General features: G+C 31.3%; 1 protein-coding gene across 1 annotated transcript; it reads right to left on the reverse strand.

The window, feature by feature from the left end:
• Positions 1–13,296: 13,296 nt before the first annotated feature.
• LOC120068072 (F-box/kelch-repeat protein At5g15710-like) lies at positions 13,297–14,856 on the reverse strand. Its single transcript, XM_039019753.1, has one exon. The coding sequence runs from the start codon at positions 14,527–14,529 to the stop codon at positions 13,405–13,407; it is 1,125 nt and encodes a 374-aa protein (XP_038875681.1). The 5' UTR covers positions 14,530–14,856; the 3' UTR covers positions 13,297–13,404.
• Between the last annotated feature and the right edge of the window lie 7,852 nt (positions 14,857–22,708).

Consider the following 22,708-nt stretch of genomic DNA (forward strand, 5'->3'; position numbering starts at 1 on the left):
CATTAAAATATAGAAATTAATTATTAAATATTTACATTATGAAATATACATAAGTCCCAATGTAAAAATAGTAACAATAATACAATTGTTTCTATCATTCATATGTTGCTAAAATTTGATTTCCAATATTATTTCTCACTTAAATTACTTTGACTCAAATTCAACTCATTATATTATAATTTAAATGTCGTGATTGTAAAATATTAAAGTGAACCTAAATGAATGTCTCAGAAAACAAAATTTATATATTATAAAATTCTAACTAGTTTTAAATGTACTAAATGTAGGATTTGAATCTTCAGCGGAAGTGATTGATTGCCTTTGTGTAAGTGAATTCATTTTGGAAAGAAACTTAAAATAGAGAAATTACGATATAATAATAAATACACACAATGTCTAAGCATACTTTCTAAAAAGCAAGGAGAAAGGGAAGAATGGTTTACTCACCCTTGATGAAAATCTCTGCTTCTTGTTTTCCTCTACCCAAAGATCACGACACTACTTTTCCTCACGAACACAGCAAGATCAAATCTCTAACACAAGACACCACCATCAAAACCTTCATTACATTCTCAAGGTAAGAACCAAGAAGGAGTTGTGGGATCCTTGAGTTTTGGTGAAGGAAAGAGATTTCTTTCGGAGAGAGTTTTTGAGAGGAAGAAGAATGCAAAGTAAAAAACTTCTCAAGACCAATATGACAACTCTAAAGGAGAGTGAATAGAGTTTAATCAAATTAATTAAAACTTTTTACTAATGTGAGTCCAATTAAACAAATTAACAAACATTTGCTAACAAGTAATTTACACAATAAATTTATACAAATAATTTCATTTTGAATTAAACAAGAAATTAACCATCACACTTTAAAGTACAATTTTTAAATCTAATAAAAGGAATGGTAAATGATATACAAATTTAAGAACTACCAATCAAAATAAACATATATGAGCAATTAAATTTAAGAACAAAAATTGTAAATAATTTCAAGCAATAAAATTTAAGAACAAATTAATTACAAAATTAAATAGTTGAGAGATAGAGAAATTGATAACGAGAATTTTATAGTGGTTCGGCACAACTGGCCTACATCTACTTCCCAAGCTCTTCTTGGGTTTGTCACTCAAAATTACTCTTTTCATAGCTTAGAGTCGAACCATTACAATATTCTTTTTTCAGGTGCAAGAATAAACTTGATTCTATCCATGATTGAGGATCAAATTGTTACAACTCTTTTTTCGGGATCAAGAGAAAACCTTACAATGGATTTGAAATGAAGCATGATATGAGGAAAACTCTCTCAAATAGTAGATTTACAAATTAAAGCTCTCAATGAACCAATCCTCACAACTTAAAATATCTCTCTCAAGAAGAAGATGAAAATAAGAAAATTGAAGCTCAAAGAGAGCAACCATGGAAGCTTTGTATTTTTGGAGAGGATTGAAAATTATGAAAATTGTTCTGAACATTTAAAGAAGAATATGAGTTTAAACAAAGAGGAAAAATTGTTGGAAACCACATTTAATTTGGACCATTGGATATTGGAAAAGAAAATTGAATGGTGGAGATTTAAACCAAAGTTAGATACAAACAATATATACATATATATATATATATATATATATATATATATATATATATATCATTTTCTTTTAAAACCTAAGAAAAAGTAAAAGTTCATCACGTGTCCAACTAGCCGTTAGACACAAACATAAAATAATATTAAATTTATTTTCATTTTAAAATCAATCCAAAAATTAAAAGCCCACAATGTATCATTCCTTCTATACTCAAGTGACACCTTTTAATTGGTCTATTTTGATTAAAAAAAAAATGTCATGTCATCAGTTTGAGATTTTTTCGTTAAGCTTGTTTCGCCTATACTTCTTCATTTGAGCTCTAATTTGAGCGATTCAAATTGCGTTGGAATCGTTGTTCCGCGTTCTACATAATAGACATTTCAAAACACTCAAATTGTCAAAAGTAGATTTGTTATCATCAAAAAATTAATAAATAAATTAATTAATTAATTTGAGGTTAAGGGCAAAAAAGCCTACAAGTTTCACATATCTTCCCTACTTCCTCTTATGTGATTTTATGTTATGAGTGAGTGAGGGGAGTTTCCTCTTTGGTGTGATCACAAACGTGTTTCTTCTCTCAAACACGAACAAATATAACGAACATAACAGCAAACTCTTTGCTCCTTGGACACTACCACAAAGGAGTTTTCCTTGTTATCTTCAATGATAGAATCACATGAAAGGAGTGGGCTTCCTTGTGATTAATTCTGGTGAAGGAAATTTTATGTTCTTAGTTGAGAGAATTTTTTAGAGCAATCAGTTGAAGAAGATGATTGAATGAAGAAGATGAATGTTCTGTGTTTTAAAAAATACACGTTCTTATCCTGATAACCATCTATGTTGGTTATTAGTATGTGAGAGAGAGGAGTTATTAATTTTGAATTCAAAATTCAAAATTAAATTATATTAAACCAATTTGATATAATTAAATCCAAATTATATGTTATATCTCATATAACATATAACCTATAGTTTATTATATCGCAAACTTATCGTTTATTTTCTCTCACATATCCTATAATATTAATATGAATCACATGCACATTAATTTTAACCTATGGTTTCTATATAAATCATATTTATATAGTTTGATATTTGAATCATATTCAAATAACAACTTCTTTCATCCAACTATATAGTTTTAATATGAATTACATTCATATTAATTTTAACCTATTGTTTTTATATGGATCATATTCATATAATCAATATTTGAATCATATTCGAATATTCTCTCTCGTTAAAACTTTATATTATAATGTATGGCATACATTATATTTTATAATATAATTTATCAACATATATTATATTATTTGTATCTGATACAATTAATTTCTTTTTATTAATTTGAACAATTCAAATTAAACCAAAATTAGTTTGATTCTCATTCATCCTTATTGAGCTTACCAAGGGATCCTGTGTACCTACAGATTGAAGCTGCAATGATTACCAGGGGACCCTATGGACCTACACATTGAAGCTCCAATGATACGAGATTAATTAATTAAACTCTTTAACTAAATTAATCATCATTCATTAACTGTTGACTACTCTATTAAAGACTAACAACTGTACTCTTTGCATCGTAGATATATTTTTGTGTCCATTGGATATAACCAATCAACAGTGCATTAACCCTTCACAAATTGCTCATAAGTACAGTTGGGTCAAAATTATCGTTTTACCTCTGTAATTACATCTAACTCCTTAAGTACCACTTATCCCTCTAATGAACAATTAGTCATAATCTCACTATAACTAGACCCTTATCTGGCCAATGAGAGGTGAGGGCCCTCATTGTTCAAGACCCTGAATCAACCCTTAAGAGAGAAATTAACCTACTTACCCTAACAAAAAGGAGTGAATTCTATGTTATGTAGTTGAATTTTTAGCTCCCAAATCAGACGAATCTCCAAAATGGTAGGCATATTGAGTCGGTGAATCTGACCACTCTCACCTATACAAATCAAATAATTGCCAATATAGACAAAAGTTCACAACTCACTCAGGATTAAGGTCAAGTCATCTAATCATCCTAGTGAAATGTAAATCTCTTCTAGCAATGGTGTTATAAAGAGAGACTAATCATATCGTGGTTCGATCTTATATAAATTCTTTGTATAGGATACCCTCGCTCACATGTCTCCACATAAATGATCATCAGATCATTTGTAACACTTTACAATAATTGTAATAATTAAAAAGCAGTTCATATCCGTAGTGTTACTATGATAAGGTCCCTAACTTTATCCATCTACTACAGACCGTTCAGGTTATCACTTAAACATGATCCACCTGTATATCTCCACATACATGTTTAAGTTATATAAAATAACCTAGGATTTTAGTTTATTGGATTGAGTTAGTGCCCATAAAATAATAATTATTTTATTAATAATAATAATTTTATTAATAATAATTTTTTTATACAAATTTACAAATTATGAGAATATAAGAGAGTTTTGGGACAACAACAATCTCAACATGGTCATCTTGGTGAAATGTAAGTCTCTTCAAGTAACGTTGTTTTAAAGAGAGATTGACATTTCGTTATTTGGTCTTATGCATATTCTTTGTATAGGATACTCCCACTCGCATGTCTCCACATGAACGATTAAAATCAGACCGTTTGTAACACTTTACAACAATCGTAACAATTACAAAGTGGATCATATCCATACTGTCACTAGGATAAGGTACCCAACCTTATTCCATATACTACAGACTTTTCGGGTTGTTACTTAAACATAATCCAATTGTATGTCAACCACATACATGTTTAAGTTACATTAAATAACCTTGGATTTTAGTTTATTGGATTTGGGTTAATGCAAACTAAATGTCAAATAAAATAATACTTTATTTTATTAAATAAATAATTTGTGTGCAAATAATTTACAAACTATGAAACCCACAAGATTTAGGACATCAACCCCAATACTAAAATAATAATTTAAAATTTAAAATATTATGAAAACATACATATTGTAAGATTTAAAATTTAAATTTCAAAAAATATTTCAATATACATATTGACCTAGAAATATAAAACAAAAATAAAATAAAATAGATATTCCTTACATGGGAATTAAACTCAGGACCCCAAAACAAATGAATGATGTGGGTACGCCTACCAATTGGCCAAGTTCAAATTTTGGGGTATGTCAGAAACAAAATCAATAATATAGAAAAAGAGAAACTACTTTTTGTAATTTCTCAAATTTAGTTCCATTTTAAAAAACGTTTCTCAAATTTTAGAAATAAGAATTAGAAAACAAAATCTGACAATATTGAAAGCAAAAGTTAATACGATACGAAAATGTTATCAAACGGTCATATGTCCGTGGCCATCTTATTATCATATGAGGGAGTCTGGATGGAAAAGAGGTTAGGGCAACTTTTCTGCCTGGGGATACTGATTTAATTTTATTTATTCCATTGAATGGCTTGAGGTAGGATGATGAGATTTACGGGGCTCCACTTTTCGAAATGCGTACAAATTGGGATTTGGTTTGGCTGATGAGAGTCAGGGAGCTTCGGCGAGTGTCGAGCCTGTGATTAAGTTATGGAAAAGGTTGTGGCAATGCTCGTTGCCTCTGAAAGTGAAAATCAGTTGCTAGAGAATCCTAAATGATATTATACATACGAGGATGAATTTGGGTCAAAGAGGGATTGTCTTGGATATCCGGTGTCCATTGTGTTCCAGAGAGGCTAAAACAAAAGTTCATATGATGTGGAACTGTTGTGGGACCAAAAAAGTTGGGTACTATTTTTACTCTGCTAACGTAGTGTCATTTTTTGTGGCGGGGATAGGGGATAGGGGATCAGCGCTAGACTACTTTGGTTGTCTTCGAGGTGGTGATGTGGTGCATTTGAGAGTGGCACAACCGTGTGGTTTTTCGCATTGAAGATCAAGGAGTGGGGACCTTATTGGAGTTAATTCATAGTTCCATTCTATCTTTTTGGAGGAGTGTGGAGGTGCAATCGGGACCTTTAGAAATTCTTCGGGGCTTGCATGCGCACGAGGGGCAGGGCTCTATGGATTGAATTAGATGGGCTACGCCTCTTGATGGGTGGCTAGCTCTATTGTGTGATGCTACGTGTGACGCTAATCTATGTAAATGAGGTATCAGTTGGGTTCTGCGAGATCATTTGGGAGTGCTACTTACTGTTGGGGTGAAACCTCTAAAAGAACCATATAATGAGCTTTAGGGGCTCATCTCGATCTTCAGTTTCATCATGTTCATCGTTCTCAGAATTTAGTTGGGTTGGACCATTGGACAGTGGATGGGTCTCAATCTCATTATTGGCCGGACTAGTTTCCTGTGTGGTTATGTTGTCGAGGCTGATACAGCCAATTAGTCTTTATGTTCGGAAAAAAAAAAAACCTTATTAAAGATCATATTTATTAGTCAAATAAACATAATTCAACTAGCGTTAAAGCTTCCCTATCAACTTTGATGTTAAAGTTTTCATTCCATCATCCTACTTATTGTAAAAACAAAATAATAATAATAATTAAAAAAAGTTCAGATTTATTAAACACAAATTTAATGGATTAGATTTGTCAAAAAAATATATATTAATGACTTGGAGACTAAACTTGTATCATAAGCGTTTATTAGAAAATCACTTTGATGATTGAAATTTGGATTATATATACTTGTATTTAGATATGGTTAACACGTTTACTTTTTGTTATTTGTATCTCATATGCCCCTAAACTTTCCATTTTTAATCTAATTGTTCCTCAATCTATTCGAGATCTTTTAAAAGTCATGCATCTATGAAAATTGAAAACTTAAAGTTCTATTAGACATAAATTTAAGTTTCTTTCAAATTTTCATTGAACTATGTTCACTTTGACAACATATAATTTAATCTAATAATTATGTCATATTAGTATTTCATTAAAAAAAAGTCAATGATATAATAAAAATATACTCTAAAATCCAAATGATATATTTATGTCATATTAATATTATGTCATCATGTTTAAATAAGAGTAACTAAGACCTATAATTTAATTTGATAATAATGATGCTTAACTCAACTGCTTAATAAATATATACTCGATCAAGAGGTCAAAGATTCAAAATTTTTCACCCACGTGATATTGAATTCAAAAGAAAAAGAAAGAAAGAAAGAAAAAGCTAAATTACAAATTTGGTTCCTATGATTTGAAGTTAATTTTTAGTCCCTATGGTTTAACAAAACCTAAAAAATATCCCTATGGTTTGATAAAATCCTCATAAATAATCTTTAATGTATGAACTATTTATGAAAGTCTTATCAAACCTAGAGACTAAATTCTAACTTTATTCAAATTATAGAGATCAAATTTGTAATTTAGTAAAAAAAAAAAAAAAAAACCTTAAGAGTGTGTTTGGTGCATGATAAAAGTAGAGAGTTGAATTGGTAATTATAGTTAAATTATATGGGGAGTTAAATTGTCTTTTGTTTAGTTGAGTTGGTAATTATTGTTTGTGTTTGTTATGCAGAGTTGAGTTGGGGGATCTGATGCAGTTTTTTGTGAATAAGATTAGTTCTATTTTTTTCTGTTTGTTTTTTATTTCATTCTTTTATTTTTTTTTTAGTTTTATGTGTTGCTATTGTTGATTAATTTTCAAATATACACGTATTTTCTCAAATCATTTATGACATAAATTGGACAATCTCAATTTTTTTTCTCAATTTGTAGAACATAATAGATTATTTTTCATATATTCTTTTCAAAAACTATAATAATTCTAATTCTCTTCAATCTGTAAAATATACCAACAAAATATATTTCATATTGTTGCTTAATTAATTGATATATTGTATATTGTATGTATATATATTGAAGGTAATTATCCCAATTACTAATTGGTATATTGTATGTATATATATAGAATCTATCTAAATTAACATTATTATTTCACATATCATGCCGTTTATTTTTATATAATATGGATAATATATTAGGAATTGAAATTGTACATAGTGGTGAGAATGTGATGTGATGTAGTACAGTAACATTTTTCATACGATCACAAAAATAATATAAACCGACCAAACCTGTGGCCGTTTCCAAAAAAATTTCACAAAATATATGTTCTTTTCGATACTTAGAATATTCGTGTCATAATACAAACACAAAAATTACATGTCATGACGTATGCAAAAGTTATCATTCTTTTGACGATAAAAATAAAAAAAAAAAATCAGATCTGGAGAGAATTCAAATGACGAAGATGAGAGATGAGAGAAAGAAATGAAAATATCACTGGTTTTTAGGTTAGTTTTGAGTGGGTAAAAAATGTGGTTTTGATAATCCACATTTTTTCTTTATGGGCTTAACAAACATGGGTAATAAATACTCACCCAATCCAATAACTCATACCCATTTATCAAACATCCCTAAACGATTATAATGAAGGGTAGTAGAATGGTGGGGCAAAATATAGATGAGGTTTGGTGAGAAAAGTAAAACAAAGGACAAAGAATTGTGGTCTTATGCTATTGAAATTGTACTATGGAGAGGGTGATGGGTCAACTTGTTTTGGTAAAATAATATGTAATTTTTTTAAAAGAGAAAAAAAGGCTAAAAAAGATTTGAGACTTTTTGGCCATTGAATCTTGGAAATTATGAGACTGTTGGGGAGTTTGGTGGATGATGCTTTTTATTAAATTCAATTTGGGATTATGCAAGTGGAACAAATGTTGACAATTAATATCCATTTAAACTTCTATGGGAGTGTCTTTCTTATTATTATTCAATAGCTAGAGATGGAAATTTTTTACCAGTTGATTAATGTCATAATTAATACTAATAATTGAAAATAAATAAAAAAAATCATATATTTTTAAGGACATTAGAAGAAATCGGGAATCAAATCTCCAACTTTAAAGGAAATACATGTCTATTATAATTGGATAAGCTTACTTTAGTAAAAGAGAAAAAAGAACAATCAATTGAGCTAGACGCTTATCTTGATAAATCTGAGTTTAAAAAAACTAGACAACATTTTATATCAAAACAAAAACTTATAGAATCATTCACAACCAAGGTTTAAGATGTCAATATTGACGAAAATACCACAATCTTAATTTTATAAAGTTGTTGATGAAAATGTTAATAAATGTCACGGATTTTTCTAAAAGCTAATAAAACAATAATTTTTTAAAGAAGCATATTTAGTTTTTTTTTTCTTTTACAAGAAAAACATATTCAATTTAATCAATAAACAAAATAAAGTGAATTTACATAACTCAAATCTAATAAACTAAAATCCAATGTTATTTAATGTAACTTGAACAATATGTGATTGACACACAAATGAATCGTGTTCAAGTTATAACCTAAAATATCTATAGTACATGGATGATGTTAGGTGGCTTATCTTGGTAACACAATGAACATGACCCACTTAATGTTACAAATGTTGTAGGTGTTACAAACGATTTGATCCAAATCGTTGATGTGGACATGTGAGTGAAGGTATCTTATACAATTAGTTTATATAAGACCAGACCACAAAATATTTAATTTCTTTTTGTAACACCGTTAATTGAAGATATTAATATTTCAAACGATAACCATGTAACTCAATCTCAATCCTGAGTGAGTTATGAATTTCTGGTCATGAGCATTGTTCTTTGACTTGTATGGTGATAGTGGCTCGGGCCATCGACTCAATAAGCCTACCATTTTTAGGATGAGACCGAGTGGAGAGTTGAAAATATAACTTCACAAGATGAAGTTTATTCCTTCCCATCTTTAGGGTAAGTAGACAAGTTATTCCCTTAATTGCTGACTCTGGGACTTGAACAATGAGGTCTCACCTTTTCATTGGCTCCGGAGGGACTTTGTTTATGGTAGGATCATAAACAGATTGTTCATTAGAGGATCAATGGTACTTAAGGAGTAAAAGGTAGTTACAGGGGTAAACGATAATTTGACCTAGTTATAACTACGAATAACTTGTGAAGGATTATCTTACGTAAAATAGTTAAATCAATGAACACATAAAATATTCTACAGTTCATAAGAGTGTAGTTATAGGTCTTTAGTGCAATGTCTCATAGTTAATGAATATTGATTAATTTAATTAATTAATCTCGTATTGTTGGAGTTTATGACTGTAGATCCATTAGGTTCCTCTACTAGCCCAAAATGTGTTAAACAGGGATATTTGGTTTTGTAAGAATTTGAAATGTTCAAATTGTTTAAGGAAATTTATGTTAATTGTATGTGATACGATTAATATAATATAAAGTTAATTTGGAATAAGATTCAAATTAAACTATATGATATGAGATTATTAATATTTGAACAAGATTCAAATATTAATTTAATATAAATTTGATTCATATTTAAACTGTAGATTAAAATTAATGTGAATGTAATTCATATTAAAACTATAAATTATAAGAGAGAAATATATTTGAATATGATTCAAATATATATATACACTAAATATATGATATTTATAAGTAATTTAATTAGATTAAATAGATATTATTTAATTTAATTGTTAAATTAAAAAATAAAATAAAATAAAACATAACTCCCATGTAGTTGTACGGGAGTGGTAGGAGCTTGAGGGAGTCAACTCCCCTCACATAAATGCTCTAGAGTGTATCTACATTTGACGGGGGTTGTAAGTTTTACGTGAAAAACTACAAAAGATACACTCTCAATAATTCTCTTTGTCAATCACTCTAAAAAAATCAATAGAGAACACTTCTCTGAAAAATTGATCACTTTCAATTAGATCCCAAAATATGTCCTTGTCCAAGAGGATAGTGGAGAAGACCAATTGATGATGTCTTATTTATGACGAAATTGTTCGTGTTATTATAAATTTAACAAGATTGGAAGAAGATTAAGTGAAGAGTTCATCAAAGGTAGTATCCTATAACTCTGTATACCTTAGAAAGCATGCTTAACTTGTTTATTCTTTTGTTCTGTAACATTAAATTCTTGTAACAAAAGTTGGGGCAAAACTATCACATGCTTCCGCACAAGAATTCGATTTCTTCAATATTTTGGTCTTTGAACTTTTAAAATATTTGTTTTAACCCCTCTATTTTGTTTTTAGCAAACTAATGACTTGATTTTGAGTATGTGTATACTACTACGTTAATATGAGTGATTTCAAACTAATTAGATTAGAGATGAAGATTGAACAAGTGGGAATTAGAAAGAAAAATAATATAACAATGACCAAAAAGTCTTTAATAAGTTTGGAGGCTAAAATAAACATTATAGAAAACTTAGGGCCTGTTTGGTAGGCAATCTGAAAACAAAAATTTGAAAACAAGGGACTCATTTCATATTTTAGATATATGTTTGGTAGCAAATTCAGAAATTAAATTTTAATTTAAACAAATTTTCAATATGTGATTGAAATATATTTAATTGTTCACTAAATATTAGGTTAAATATAAATTATTACTAATTAATTTTTTAACTTGTTTCATGTAAAAATTTTTATATAATCAATATTTGTAATATCATATAATATATACATTATATTATATATTTTAGATTTAATAAAAATAATTGAGTTTATAGCATTAAATAATATAATAGTTGTTACTTTTATCGGTTTAAAAAATCCGAAAGTAATTTTCGGAAACACTATCAACCGAACATAACTCAATGAATCTGAAAATATAAGACAAAATATGAGTTATCTACCAAATAAGTCCTAATAAATCAAAATAATTGTTTTAAAAACGTAGGAACTAAAATACAACAACTTAAAGATTTGACCGAGGTAGGTTTTAAACCAAATTAAAAATTAGAACAAAATAACAAAAAAAAAAAAAAAGCATTAATTTGTTATGATTTATTTAAATATATTATCTATAATTCAGGAGAGAAAGGAGGAGGAAAAAAACAAAACAAAAGGCGCCAGGAAGGAGGGCGACGAGAAAGGCAATGGATTCATTGCAACTCAAAGCAATTGGATCTTGTAAATTGTTGCTATTCAGTTTGTCTTTTTTCACACTAATTGAATCTTTCGTCTGTTTAACCTGTGAATTCTCTCTCCCCCATACTATTTTTTTTTCAATTATTAATTTTCGCCGAAATTTCAGAATCTGCGGCGATTTGTTCTATTAGGATCTGTTGGGTTTCTCTTTCGTTGGAAAAAAAATTATTGTTCTTTAATGGGTTATTTCAATTTCTTTTGTTATGTTCGCCATTGTAGTTGTTTTGTGTGAATGATTTATGCATATTTCCAACTTTAAAGTATGACAATTTTCGTATGAACGACTTAAATTTGATGCTTCAACTAATCTAATACAATAGTGTTCTCACGTGTAGGACTCTTCCTGCCTCACTCTCTCTTGTTTGTGACAATAGCAAAAGTTATTCGTTGTTGTTTTAAGAATCTTGGTCAAACGACATTTTAGACATAAAATTTAGGTCATTCTTTAAAAAAAAAAAATAAAAAAAAAAAAAAAAACCATCAATGGGTGTTGCAATACAACTTGAGGTTTAAAAAATGAACTTAATTTATTCTTTCAATTCTGTGTTGTTCCCCCTCCCACTCAATTGTAGTTTAAATAATGCTTCCTTTGACATTGTCCCCACTAGATCACATGCTTTAGCTCTAGAATGCAGACAAAGCCACCTTCAGTTTTGATTTTTACTAATAAGTCATTATAATAAGCCATGTTGCTGGTTTTTACTGTTTGGCTTGGATCTGAGATTAATTTCTTTTTCATTTTTCCTATGGCAACTGACTGTGGTGGCATGGCCTTGTGAATTGTGAGGATATGGTTTCATTCATAGATACATATGCCAGCTGACAGTTCCAGATGTTGTTGGTAGAGTTTTTGTTTCATGTTTGGAATCAGGGTGAAATAAGCTAATTCAGGGTAGTGTTTGTGAGTGATTTTGAAATGGTAAAAATAATTTTTTTTTAATCTTCAAAATCACTTTGAAACGTGCTTTTTTAATTATTATTCAATATCAGTTTTGATAGTAAAAATCACGTTTAAAAGTATAAAACAGAACATTCAACTGATTTTGAATTATTAATGGTATGTCTGAGAATGATTTTAACCATTTCAAAATCACTCCTAAGCGTGCTCTCTAATGGACTATTTTTCTTTATCCTTCTCTCGATATTTCAGGCTTGAAGTTGAGAGCAAAGTCTAGTATACTAGTCTTGTGAAGTTACTGAACTTCAATTTGAGGTGGCTTTGAAGTGTTATGAACAAATTATTGCTTGGATGGTTTTGAAGTCCTTCACTATACTATTGAAGTGACTCTGATATACAATACCAAACAGATTTGTTTTTTGGTCTTCTGAAAATGTTTCTTTTCTTTCATGGCTCTTACATTCCATCCAGTTTGTGGAAAAGTTATTGGCTGATTAGAGACTTATCTAGAATCAAAAGGTATACAGATTTGACATGTTATTGTGTAATAACATAGGCTGGTTGGTTACTTCACCATTTTTACAAGATCAATTTGTCAAAGTTTTTTGTGGCGTCTTACCTTCTCCTCATTGGCCATTCCTGATGAAATTGGTTTGTTTAACATCATTATTCAAATTGTACTCTGATTCTACTAGCATCATGCTTTCAAATTAGATATACATCCTTTCATGAACCCTTGCTTCTATGATATTGTAGGTGAACTGTAATTTACCCTTTATTCCTTCATTGTAATTTGAGAGAGCAAGTTGGCCATCGGCTAGGCAAGTACACCAGATTGTAGACATTCAGAGATCAATGGGCACTGCAAAATAGTAAGTTCCGTTGTATACAAAATAAAGAAAATGGTTATGCTACTCTTATTTTTAGGATTGAAGAATTCGCTATATCAAAGTGTGTAACTTGAGTTAAATGCAAAAGGAGCAAGGCTTGGTTGAAGAAGCAGTCCTTTTATTGGCAAGTTATGTACTCTTTTGCTTCTAATTTGAGAACATCCATCAATCCAAACCCATTCCCATTTATTCTTCTCTTTTCTTTCTCTCCAGATTACCATTCCATTTCCTAGCTCCTTATACAAGCACATAACCTCATTGTTGCCTACACACTTGGTGTTTATCCAGCTTCCATGACTTCCTCCTACAAGTTTTATCCCCAACTCATTTGGCACCTTCTCAACCAATACCCACATATCTCCATCTCCATACTCCCAAACACAGGCTTCTTCCCCACATATGCCGCCAACTAATGCGAGCCTTCCATTTCGAGATGTAAGTGTAGCAAATTCAAGTCGATCAGCCATTGGCACCTGCAATTCCCTGCAATTGTTTGAGTCAATCTCAAAGCCCATCACACTGAATGCCCTTGCAGAGGTTATCCAATACAGAACTCCTTTAGAATACACACTCTCATTATGAGTCCAGACGGTTAATCTCACAGCAAATTCCACTGGCAGTGATCCTACAATTTTCCATGAGTCGTTTCTAGAGTCGTACATTTCCAACTTGGATTCATATATGGTGCCACCTTGTGGTGCCGCTGACATCCCTCCTGCTACATAGACATTGAAGTCTGGAAACTGAGAGTCTTGGCCTGTGTTTTGCATCACAACTCCCACTGCTGGATTAGTCCTAATGATGTTTGGCCTCGGAAGATACCGAAATTGGCTTGTGAATGGATTGCATATGATCAATTGTAGAACAGAACTTATGGATCTTAAAAGCAGAAGACTACCAACAGGGGCAATTGGTTTAACTAAATCAGGAAGGAACTCAAGTGAGAGCTTATGCCAATTATCAAGAATTGGATTATGAGCAAAACATAGCTTGTGTGCCCGCAAGGGCAAGGCGATGAACCATGAAGGATGATACTGCGATAGAATTGACTCGGTGTTCAAAGGGCAAGTATCTACGCACTTGTGCCAATGCTTGCAAGCTGATCTAGCTCTTGCCAAAGAGTCTGGGGATAGGAAGGAGAAGATGTTGGCAAGGAGATCAAAAGGAAGGCTACTCCACATGGTTGATGAAAAGAGTGAAATTTTTCATCAAAAGGTTAGTAAATTGTATATATGCAGTGCAGCCACAACTGATGATTGAAATGCAATCATTCCAGATGAATTATTGAAAAGCATTGAAATGTGTGGCCACATGAACGTTGATCTGTATGGTCTGACCCACATGGGAATCTCATTTATTTATTTGTTTCTTTTCTGAATCAGGCATTTGGTTGCTTTTTGATGCATACATTAGAGAACTTTGGTCCTTAGCAGAGCCCAAAGGGCAAATATATGTCTTTGACATACACATAAAATATCTCTGCTACCTTCTCGTACCTTTTGAGTAGTAAATTTTGTTCTTGTTTCTGTTTATTTTACTGATCTTTATCAGTTGAACTGTTCTTATAATATCTAAGTGATATGTTTCTTTGATAGATGAAGACCAAATTAGCACGTAACACCAACCAAGTTTAGATGTTGATATTGATTTTGATGTTGATGCTGTGATTATCCTTTGATTATCTCTCTCTTGTTAATGTTTCTTTCGTACCATGTTTCGTCTATTAATTGGCGAGGTTGGCTGAATTGAATATAAGATAATTCAATTCAATTGTACTAATATTGTGTTTATTATAATTATCATTCTATAGTCGACTTTTAAGGTCTTGTTTGACTGAGTTTACTTTAAAACTTCTTTATTATTATCCTTTTCTTTTCTTATCTCCTAAGAAAGAAAACATTATATGTATTTGTTTTTTAAAAAAAAAAAAAAAATTGCATAGGATTCCTTTGCAGGTTGGTTAAAAAGGCTTGTCCGTATATTTTAAGCAGTGATTTGTAATTTTCCCTCATTTGTTATTATGCAATTTTGTTACTGAGCTCCAAAATGTGGAAGGGAGAGCCTAAGGGTTGTGGCCACTTCCCCTCATGTTTTTGCCGTCTCATGGTTCTGAGTTAGAAAATGCGTTTTGAACCTAAACATAGTTGGATTGATTAAGATATTATATTCTTAATTGATGATTGAATCTCTGTTTCAACATGTAGTTGTCTAAATGTTCAGTTTTTATTTTTTAATATTTAATTTATAGGTTTAAATACTAATTTAATTTTTGTACTTTTGACTTTGGTACATTTTTGTTTATATACTTTAAAATATTCTTTTCACTTTTGTACTTTAACTTTAGTTAATTGTGGCTCTCTATACTTTTAAAAAAATCTATTTTGGTCTTTGTATTACTAAAAATGATTGTTTTAGTCCATCTATTTTCATTTTTATTTCATGGTATCTTGTTTAAAAATACAAAGACCAAAACGAACCAAAATTGAAAGTAGAAGGACCAAAATAAATGAAAGTAAAAAATATAATGACGAAAATTGACGTGTTGAAAGAATAAAGATCAAAATGGACATGAACCGAAAAATACATCATTTGAGATAAGGTAATCAAGAGATAATGAACTACCTGTGGGAGGATTTTTTTTTTCTTTCACCATCAAAAATAAATTTTTTTCTCTCTTTCGAGCAAGTCTTAAATATAAATATGAAATAAATTGAAACATAAGGGACTAAATTGAAATCACACGATACAAAAGATCAAGAGATGTATTTAACAACTAAAGTGAACTTAGCTCAACAATAGTAGACATTCTTAAAGATTAAAGGTTTAATCTTTTATCTCTATAATTGTTTTACTAAAATTTAAAAAAAAAAAAAAAAAAAAAGAAAAAAAGAGAGAGAGATGTAGTTAACATTTTTTAAAATTTCTATAAAATATTTCAGTAAATATTTTTGTCTTTATGTTTCTTTTCTTTTCAAGATCTCATCATTTTGCATCCCAAGATGGTTGAAGTGGACTTTGTTAATTTTTGTTAGTAGTAAAAGAAAAAAAAAAGGATTATTAAGTTATGGAGAGAATTAATTTCATCATTTACCAGAATTTGGGTTAAATTAAAATGTCCAAGTTTGTGACTAGCTCGCTTGTTTCTTATCAAAATGAGCATAAATAAATTTACACAAAGTTTGTATTATCAATTTCAAAGTTTAAGAGATTTGAAAAAAAAAAAAAAATCACTTGTTATTTTTAGAGTTACAATTGTAATTTCATCCTTTATTAATGTTCAAGATTTAATATTTCTATTTTGACTATTTTAATTAGGTATTTGTAATTTATCAAAAGAATAGAGTATTCATCGTTCATCCAAGATTCTCATGCAGTGGACATCTAGATTACTGTGTTTGTTTTGCAATAATGTTAGATGTCCTAGCAATTAGAGATTCTCAAACATCTTAAGCTGTCTATCAAAGGACATCTTGAGATCTTTACATGTCGAGGGAGAGGGAGGGAGTCTTTCCATCGGTATTTTTTTACATGATGTCAATATGAAGAGTAAATAGACATTTTTATTATATCGTAAAAAAATTGAACGAGTCATAAAAGAGAAGGAATGAAATATCATTAATACAAATATAATATAAATAATGAGCATGTTTACCTCATTGTATGTATATTTCTTAGTTATTTTTTATTTTTTATTTTTATAATTTTCTATAAATCGGACGTCCATATTTTCATCCATATTTTTGTAAAATTGAGGTTTTGATATTTTTATTGACATTTTATGCCTCGGAGTAAACTATAAAGTGAATGACACATTTGAAGTAAAGTCAAAACTAAATGGATACTTAAAAGTCAAACAATAAAAGGTCACTGGAGTGAAGTTCATATAATGACATGCTTGTAACAATGAATGAAATGTAACATTAAAGAGACGCATCAAATTTCATTAATTTAGATTTGGACCTCTTGTGATTTAGACACTTATGCATTGAAAGAATTTAAAAACAGGTTTGATATGCATTTAAATTTTATTTTATATTTTTAGATTAACTAAATTAAATTAAATAGATTCAACAAATGCGAGTTTGACATTTTTTTAATTAGAAAATATATTGTTTTAAAATTGTGTGATCTAAACCACGTAAATTATAAAAAGCATTATTCATGTTTTCAATGTATTTTGATTTTAAATTTAAATTTTGAAATGAAAAATTACATTTAATAAAAAAAAAAAAAAAAAACATATGAACTTTGATAGGATATATAGACTCATTTTTTTCCCTTCTTTTTTTTCTTTCCTTTTTTTAGCAAAAAAACAACAATAACAACAAACACAACACTCTTAAACACATGTAAGGTAAACCACCCGTGGTGAGAAGAAAATAGGAGAGGCAAAACTTGTTCGAATATCGCTGTACGCATAAGGGAGTTCCCCAAGGAATTGTCGCCCTTTTGCAAATAGGAAAAAGTAGACTAAGCAATCACTTCTAAGCAATCATATTTCACCCAAATATTATGCACATTAGTAGACGAAGTCTAATCCAAACCTTCGTAAATAGCCATAGCCTTAAAGAACTCTGACCTCACTTTATCCTTGAATGAACTTAAACACGGGCAAACGAACACGTCTTAAATTCCTAGTGTTGGAGTTGTTGTCCCAAATCTCGTAGGGTCCTAGAGTTCGTAATTGTATTATACAAATATTTTATTTATTTAATAAAATATGAGATGTTTTATTTGACATTTAGTAGCATTTGTTGGAACGTACCAATGCGTGGCGGAAGAAACCAGGATTCATAAGCACTCTAGTTCATTAATTTTAGTAGAAAAGAAAACATGTTTCAACAGAAATAAATGGATGTCATGTCATAACATGCTTCAACAGAAATAAATGGGTTTCATGACATACCTTTGAAGAACTTCCTCTAAGTTCGAATTCAGCTGCAAATCTCCTCTGAATCTTGTTGTAGACCACCCTAAGATCTTCTTTACTATTTTCTTAGTGCTCTAGATTGAGTAGTGAGACTCAAAATAAGCCTGAATTAAGGGAATTTGGAGGCAAGTTCACTACAGCAATCCGGCAGAAGAACAACTTCTTCTCACGATTTTTTTCTGAAAAATTTGTTCGGTTGCATTTTTCTTCAAAACACTCCAATCTCTTCAATATATTGCAGACATTCATGCAAAGAGATTTGTTGCATGAGATGTAGCTGATAACTAGCAAAAATGTCAGTTATTATAAGTCTTTTATTTAGAATTATGAGGGCTAATAAGTAGAAAATGTGGTGATAATACTTAGAATTTGCAAAAAATTGAGTTTTGCGTCGATTAGCACCTAAATCCTCACTGACCCCAATATTATGCATTACTCCGTGCCAAAGTGTCTATTTTTGTAGCTATCGCAGGAATCAAACGCATGCGTTGGAAATAAGCACTCGCAATCAAACACATGCGTTGGAAATAAGCACTTGCAATCAAACACATGCATTGGAAATAGACAAATGCATGCAGTGATCGCATGTGCCCATCGCATGGAAGTTGCGGTGATTGAATGCGTCCATCGCATGGAAGTTACGGTGATCAAATGCGTCCATCGCATGGAAGTTGAGGTGATCAAGCGAATGCGGTGATCAATTGGAAATTGCGGCCATGGAGTGACAACCATAATAGAAGGACGATCACAAGATGGGTAGAACGCGTTGATACTTCAACTAAATCAAGCTCGGACGTATATCTTGGGAGTATTAACAAGATAAGACGATGTGATATTTCCCATACTGCGACAAAGGCAGCAGTGAGACATAACGCAATCATGATAGCTGTCGGCGTTTAAACCCTATAAATATCCCCTTCGACCTTTATTTCAAAGCGTTTGAACTTCTGCCTCAAGGCAGAGGTTTGCGATCAAAGATGAGAGCTTGAGCAAGATTTTCAGTGAGAATTCTTCATCTCCATAAACCAGACCGAGTGACGACTGGAGATAGAGCTCGAGAGAGACATCTCCACCATTCATCCATGGCACCACCGGCAGCCTTGACGCAGAGTCCTTCATTTCTCTTCTAACTTCTGTATTGTATTACATTTTAGCTTAAGATATTAAGACATTTTGTAATCAAGGCATCTCTTGATTCCTTCAATGTCATCTTCTTCATCATCTTTATCTTTATCATCATTTACCTTCATCGTTTATTTTTCAAAGGTGATCGCATACTTAATCGTGTAGCCTAGAGATAGGATGCATGTAGCAACCCACCGAGAGATGTGCATTGTGCGAGTATAGTGAGTTAGTCCTCTTTGCTTGGTGAAAGGTTGCCGCAACACTTGTCTATGGGTTGTTGCAATGCTTGTCTATAAATTAAATAGTCGCGTTCTAACTTCCTGAGAAGGTAAGAGATGGAATGCACTAAAGCAAAGTATGCATTGTTCCTAGAGATAGGCACAATCTTATACTCGACGTAACCATGCACTATAGAGATATAGTCATGCGGCTGATCACCGAGAGGTGTGCGATACGTTAGTGTGACGAGCTGGGATTACTCGAGCGATTTAAGATAATAAACATTACTATGTGTTAACGGTTGTTGTGCATCTACCTATTCTCATCACAAGTCTTCTATTGCTCAATCTGTTTAGTTAGGAGTAGGAGTAGTGTGTAAACCCATTAAACTTGGAGTAGTGTGTAAACCCATTAAAATTCTTCTTTTTATTTTTATTCATCGCCTCAAACACATTGCTTCACAAGCATTATTGAGTGACAAGTCTCTGTGTTCGACCTCGGATTACCCAAGAAACTTGCGTTCACGTTATACTTGGCACGAGCATAAGAAAACTTTTGATAGGAACACATGGTCATTGCATACTAGATTAACGCATTTTCATTCCAATGCATGACCTCTGACGCATGGGCGTAAACGTATAGCTTAAGCCATGTCTAACGCATGATTGCATGCGCAACCTCATCTCCGATTTTCCTCCAATAGTAGCTCATGCTTGGAGTTAATGAAGATTGATGGAGTGGGTTGTTAGTGAGCTACTTGGAAGAAGACAATGGAAAAAACCATTTTTTTCATTTTGTGATTTCTTTCTTCTTTTTCAATTTTATCATGATTGATTTCATAAATCAATTTTATTTAATAAAACTGAAAATATTATTAATTTTATAAAATTAATTTTCTTAACAAAATTAATAAATAATTATTTAAACAATTTAAATAATTCTAATTAATTTAATATAAAAAAAATTAAATTAATTTTACACAATATGATCTTCAAATATTTAAATCATATTTAAATATTATTTCTCCAATTTCATTTAATTCTAATTTGAACTCAAATTAACTTATCACGCTATTCTAGAGCTAATCCATTTACGAGCTAGTACGGGGACCTCACAAACCTACAGATCATGGGCTCCAACGATCTGAGATTAATCGACTAAACTCATTAGATCGATCTACCCCCATTTGTTAACTAATGGGTGATTCTACTAAAGCCCATAACTAAACTCCCCTCACTGTAGATATGTCCACTCGATATAACCATGATTAGTAAATTAACCTTTCACAGGTTGCTCGTAATAACGGTTGGGTCGAATCTCTATTTTACCCTCAAAATTACCTTGTGTTCCTTAAGTCCCATTGATCCCCTAATGAATAATTGATTTGTGATCCAATCAACAAATCAAATCCTCTCTCAGGCCAATGAAAGGGTGAGACTTCTTGTTCAAGACCTAGAATCAGCACCTGAAGGGAACAACCTCTCTACTAACCCTAATCTGGTATGAGTGAATTCCATCTTGCACCCTATGTTCCCAGCTATTCATCCAGTCTTATCCCCAAATGATAAGCTTATTGAGTAGAGGCAGTTGGTCTACTCTCACTGTTTGTACATCAAAGGATAATCCCGAACAAATAGGAATTCATAGTTAGCTCAGGATTAAGGTCAAGTTACTTAGTCATCGCTTTGAAATAGTCAGTCCTAAACAGTAAACAACGTTATAAAGTAAGAGTGACTGGTTTCGTGGTCCAATCTTGCACAAAACTCATTTGCACAGGACACCCCCACTCCTCAGGTCTTAACAGGCACGAATTAGGACCACTTCGTATGTAGTACTTTACAACTCTTTGTAATAACTACAGAGTAGGCCGCATCCAATAGTGTTACGAGAATAAGGCACCCAACCTTATTCATATACTATAGATTATTTTGACTATTTACTAGAACCTGATCCACTTGTATGTCTCCACATAAAGTTCAAGTACTCATATAATAGTCAAGGGACTTAGGTTTATTGGATTTCTAAAAAATAATATATTCAATAACAACTTTATTGAATTTTCAGAATAAGTTCTATTGTTTACAAACCATGAGTTTTAGGACATAAAACCCAACAGCATTAAACCCACAAACCAGTAAAATAACATCCAAGGTTGTATTCTGTAGCTTAAACGTGTATGTAGAGACATACAGGTGGATCATGTTTAAGTGATAACCTAAATGATCTATAGTAAATAGATAAGGTTGGACACCTTATCTTGGTGACACTACGAGTATGGCCCACTTTGTAGATGTAACAATAGTTGTAAAATGCTACAAATGATCTGATCCTGATCATATGGCCCAGGTTCGGTCTTATACAATAGTTGTAAAATGCTACAAATGATCTGATCCTGATCATTCATATGGAGACATGTGAGCAGAGATATTCTATACAAAGGAGTTTGTATAAGACCGAACCGCGAAATGACTAGTCTCATTATATAACATCGTTCATAATAGAGACTTACATTTCACCAAGATAACCATAGATGGCATGACCTGAATCTTGAGTGAGTTGTGAACTCTTGCCTATGAAGCTGGTCCTTTGATTTGTATGGGTGAGAGTGGCCAAATCGCCAGCCAACAAGCCTACCATTTTCGAGATTCATCTGATTGGGGAACTGAAAACACAACTACACAAGACGAAATTCACTCCTTCCCCGAGGTAAGGAAAAGTAGATAAATTGCTCTCTTAAGGGCTGATTCCAGGGTTTGAACAATGTGATGTCACACCCTCTCCTGGCCTGAGAGGATTCTAGTCATAGTTATTCATTAGAGGGATCAGTGGTACTTAAGAAGTTAGATGTAATTACAGGGGCAAAACGGTAATTTTGGCCTAACTATATTTACGAGCAATTTGTGTAGGGTTATTGCACTGTTGATGGGTTATATCCAATGGACACAGAAATATATCTGTAATGCGAAGAATGCAGTTGTCAATCTTTAATGGAGTGTCCGACAGTTAATGAATGTTGAGTAAATTAATTAAAAAGTTTAGTTAATTATTCAAGTACTATTGAAACTTCAAGCTACAGGTCCATGAGG

This window comes from Benincasa hispida, chromosome 1, assembly GCF_009727055.1.
Source record: "Benincasa hispida cultivar B227 chromosome 1, ASM972705v1, whole genome shotgun sequence".
Taxonomy (NCBI): Eukaryota; Viridiplantae; Streptophyta; class Magnoliopsida; order Cucurbitales; family Cucurbitaceae; genus Benincasa; species Benincasa hispida.

Bases quoted from the DNA above. Each gene is read 5' to 3' on its own strand.
- LOC120068072 (XM_039019753.1), bottom strand. From the start codon at position 14,529: ATGTGGAGTAGCCTTCCTTTTGATCTCCTTGCCAACATCTTCTCCTTC.